This window comes from Calliphora vicina, chromosome 2, assembly GCF_958450345.1.
Source record: "Calliphora vicina chromosome 2, idCalVici1.1, whole genome shotgun sequence".
NCBI lineage: Eukaryota > Metazoa > Arthropoda > Insecta > Diptera > Calliphoridae > Calliphora > Calliphora vicina.
This window is the reverse complement of record NC_088781.1, coordinates 74,922,452-74,926,859: the sequence shown is the minus strand read 5'-3', so window position 1 is coordinate 74,926,859 and position 4,408 is coordinate 74,922,452. Positions and strand designations below refer to the sequence as shown.

The 4,408-nt window shown below is 37.1% G+C and overlaps 1 protein-coding gene across 1 annotated transcript; it reads right to left on the bottom strand.

The window, feature by feature from the left end:
* Positions 1-626: 626 nt before the first annotated feature.
* On the bottom strand, positions 627-1,808 carry LOC135950563 (uncharacterized). The gene has a single exon (XM_065500099.1). It carries the CDS (start codon positions 1,806-1,808, stop codon positions 627-629), a length of 1,182 nt encoding a protein of 393 aa, XP_065356171.1.
* Between the last annotated feature and the right edge of the window lie 2,600 nt (positions 1,809-4,408).

Genomic DNA, 4,408 nt, shown 5'->3' with positions numbered 1-4,408 from the left:
ATTTTTTACTTTGTGACGAACTTTTTTACTCGGCGAAGAACAGCAGATGCTGTTGTTAAACGAGTTAAAAACAACTTCAGCTAGTTTTATATTTAGAGTCGACTTCAGCGTCAGAAGTATACTTTAACTTGTCTATGATAGACCCAAAGTCCACTCTTAAGTAAAGTCGAGTTTAATTCTCTTAAAATGTACTTTATTTTTGACTATGATTATGGGCCAATGTGTTTTATTGCCTATTTTTAACTCTCACTAAATTGTCTATAGCTACGTATACACGGTTGTCAGATTGTCAGGAACATGCTCAGACAGTGGTTAACACAACCATGAGAACTTATGTTAAAACATATGTGTTCTAATCATTTATTGAAAATTTTATGACAATATTGTAAGAATATGACAACCGTGTATATATAGCTTATGCATTACATAAACAAAAGAATTAATGTGCATCTTGCAACTAAAATTCTTATCGCTACTTGGGGTTGACATAAAAACTAAGTGATAAACATTTATTTGTAATACAAGTGAACTAATCGTACAGTTTTTTATGACTTAACCCATGCACTTTTACTTATGATATTTAATATTTCATACTTCAGTTAAAGTATACTTAAATAAACCCGTGTTCAATTCTGAACATTTTGCCGGGCCCGCAATGGTAATGGTGTAGAAAAATCTATTTTAACTACTTCTGTTTTACTACATTTGTGCTTAATAACTAAACAAATTAATATAAATATAAGAACAATAATTAATAGTAGAGATGTATGTCCGGATATAGTGTGAAATTGCAGCCTCTTAAGCTCGATTTTTGTCTCCTTCATATTCAGCACTTCCCTTCTAAGATGATCGATGTCTTTGCTGTTGTTAATAATAGTAACATCAAATGGTTTAACCAATTTCGCTTCAATTTCTTCTGGATCTATGCCCCATGTTGACGCCTGTATAACAGAATTTACTTCCGACTCCAAGCGTTGAGAAGCTGACATTGTTATTCCTTCGTATGTAGCAGTACATCCTTCTGATAGTTTCAGTATGCCTTTTGGTGGCAATGTAATCCAGCTTATATTATTCTGACCACAATCCACTATTAAAACCAGATTGTCAAATACTGAAAATATCCAATTGTTCTCTGAAGACAGCTGCTTCCAAACGCTTTTCCTTGGTACCGCTTCGAATGTACATTCAGCATGCCGGGATTGTTTTAACGCTGATACTTCGCAAGATCGATCTTTGGCTGGCTTCCAGGGTATATTTCCGGTGCAATTGTATTGACCTTGAAGATTTTTATCGCACTTATTTAATTTCCCTTCTGACATTAGAAAGTACATATTAGATGCAAAGTTATAAACTATATAATCATCTTCTACTCTTGGCATAACGGCGCTATTGTTGACGTCTACAGGAAGTGTGATTAATTCATACACTTCGGAATTATGTTTCTGGATTAATGGTACTTCCAACTGAACCACGAGTCGGTTATCAATAATAGTGCCCTTCGCCTTCATCCCATGGTATACCTCTTTGAGTTCAGTACCACCTTCCTTTCCAGTAAGCATCAGGTTATTCGGCAAAACATTTTCTATATGCAATAATTCTTTCTGCAGTTGTGTTGGTGTTAACAGATCGGTATTTATATGTCCATGGTTGATATCAATCAACATATTTATAACTGAAGATTGTATCTTTTGGCACTCATCAACCATCAAATTCAATTGTGTGGCCAATACGGAAAATAGCAAGGTTAAACGCTCTGCTCTGGTTTCATTTTTTGTTTGATCATAGAAAAGCTTCAGTTGACCGTACATTTGTTTAAAGTTGAAATTAACGTCTTCTGTTGTCTTTAATGTCATTCAACGTCGAATCAATAATAGATGTTTGTTGTTTAATTAATTTATTCAAATCTTCTTGATTACTGAAAATATTTTTCATATTTTCCTCCATCTGCTCTCGATCGTCTGCGTCCATCATTCCAAAGAGGACATGGTAAATAGAACCCACAATCACAAATGGTGATCTTTTCTTCCGGGGTTTGCTAATGAGCAGCTCATTATTTTGATCAAGCAGTTTATATCTTCTCTCCATCACTGTCATCACCATTTCACAGGAGTCCTTAAATAAACTTAATTTTGGACACTCTTCTCTTATTTTCACCGTCAGTTTACCAATCCTTTCAAGCTCTTGGTAATACAGGGATAAGTCGTAGTATACTACGATATTCCACTTCGAATTTATAGCGTTTAGTTGTCCAACCTTGTCGAGATAAAGCGCCGTGTTTGCCGATAGACTGGTTATTGACACAGCGTTATTTTTGTTAATTGGTAGCGTCTCAACTGGTTTCATCAACATCAATACTGAAAGCATCAGTTGTAACTAATAAAAATTCTTCTTATTATCTGGCTCCTTCATCTTCGTGTAGTGGCTTTTTACCGGTGACGAATTCTGCTCATTTGTATCTGTACATACAAATGGACACAATTTATTAATAGGCCTTTTCAATGTATTATTTGCTAGCTTCAACGTTGCGACTCTAACTTTGCCATCTTTGCCGCTATGTATTTCTGAAACTCTCGCAAGCGGCCAACTGGCTAGATGAGTATTTTCATCTTTAATTAGTACAACAGTACCATCTTTCAAATTCTCTGACGGAACCTTCCATTTGTATCTTTGTTACAGAGTCGTAAGGTACTCATTTTTCCATGTGATCTAAAAATCTTTCCTTAGTTTTTGGATTAACTTCCACCTATTTAGGGAAGTTACATGTGTTTCTTCAACATGTTCAGGACAGGCATTCAGTGGTCGTCCAATCAAAAAGTGGCCAGGAGTTAAGGTATCCATTTGACCATCATCATCACTGTTTATAGCAACTAAAGGTCTCGAATTCAACACTGCTTCAATTTGTATTAGAAGAGTGCTCATTTCCTCATATGTAAGTTTGGCTTCCCCGATGGTTATTTTCAAATGGAACTTAACTGACTTGACGCCAGCTTCCCAGATTCCTCCAAAATGAGGAGCTGCAGGGGGAATAAAATGCCATATTTTGCATCGCAAGTTGTAACGACAAAAGTCGTTAAACTCGTTTTTGTCTACATCGAATTTTATTTTATTATTTTTAAGTGAATTGTATTTATTTTATGTTTTGTTCAAATGAAATACTTATTTTATTTGTTTTATATAAATGATTTGAATTTAACGTTTTTATTTATATACGTACGCCATCTGTTGGTAAATAAGAGAGTCGATTTAATATTACTACCCCAAAATACAACCATGCAGAATGTAATAAAAGTACCATAGTACGATCGTTACCAACGATGGTTGTAGTAACTTAGTTGTCCGACACGGGTATAAAAGAAGGCGGTTCAGTCTGCCAGCAGGTGGCCAAGCGAGGCATTTTAAGACTAATTGGCTATTCTAATAGGCACTAGTGGGAAACCAGTGGTACACCCAGAGGTTATACCTCTACTTTGTAACACTCTTGTCCGACACCTACGACGTTAGCGACGTGGTGTAGGCAAGTCCTAATAGTCGCTTGTTAATTTAGCCCAACAGCGTCGTCATGAACAGATTTTATCTCAGCACGACTGACTAGTTGCTACCTTGCTCCACCCAGACAGTTGGCGTTACTCTTTAGATTGAGTTTTTGTGTTATTTGTAAAATTTAAATAAAGTGATACGTATTATAACGTTTAAGAGAACTGCGTCTTTTATTCCTTTACTGAGACGACATAGGTGAACTTTGTGATTTATCTTCAATTAAGACAACAACACGACCCTGGACTCCGCTGAGACTACCCCGGCAACCAGCGGAAAACCGTGTCGTTACATTGGCGCCCGAGCAGGGACATTAAATTGTCCAACAACCAAGACGAAAATGCTGAAAACCTCCTGGGCATACTCCCTAAAACGGGAAGATCTAGTGAAATATCTATCCCAGGTTGGAAACGTAGATGAATTACGGAAAAGGTTTGCAAAATTCCTGACCACAGATCACACGGAGGACGAGATGAAAGAGCTACTGGAATTGCAGTATGCTATAAATAATCCAGCTCCACTATCCCCTGGTACAACATTACAGATACCTGTCGCAGCCAGATACATACCGCCAACGTCACCAGTAAAAATGGAGACTCCCAATAAAACAGGGGATACATCAGAAGCAGCCATGATGTTGCCAATACCATTACCGAGTCATAAGTTGCACCAAGTAAAAGCCGTATTATGGTCGTAGAGCTGGTACGAAAATGGGGATTGAAGTTCGATGGAGGCAGAGATCCATCAGGTTTTATTGAAAGGGCGGAAGAACTTGCCAAAATGTACAACATCGACCTGGACCAGTTACCACTAGTGTTGCCGGAGCTATTCAAAGAGAAAGCACTGGTTTGGTTACGAAACAATAACCGACACT

Excerpts from the sequence above, each read along its gene's own strand:
- LOC135950563 (XM_065500099.1), bottom strand. The coding sequence starts at position 1,808 with ATGTACGGTCAACTGAAGCTTTTCTATGATCAAACAAAAAATGAAACC.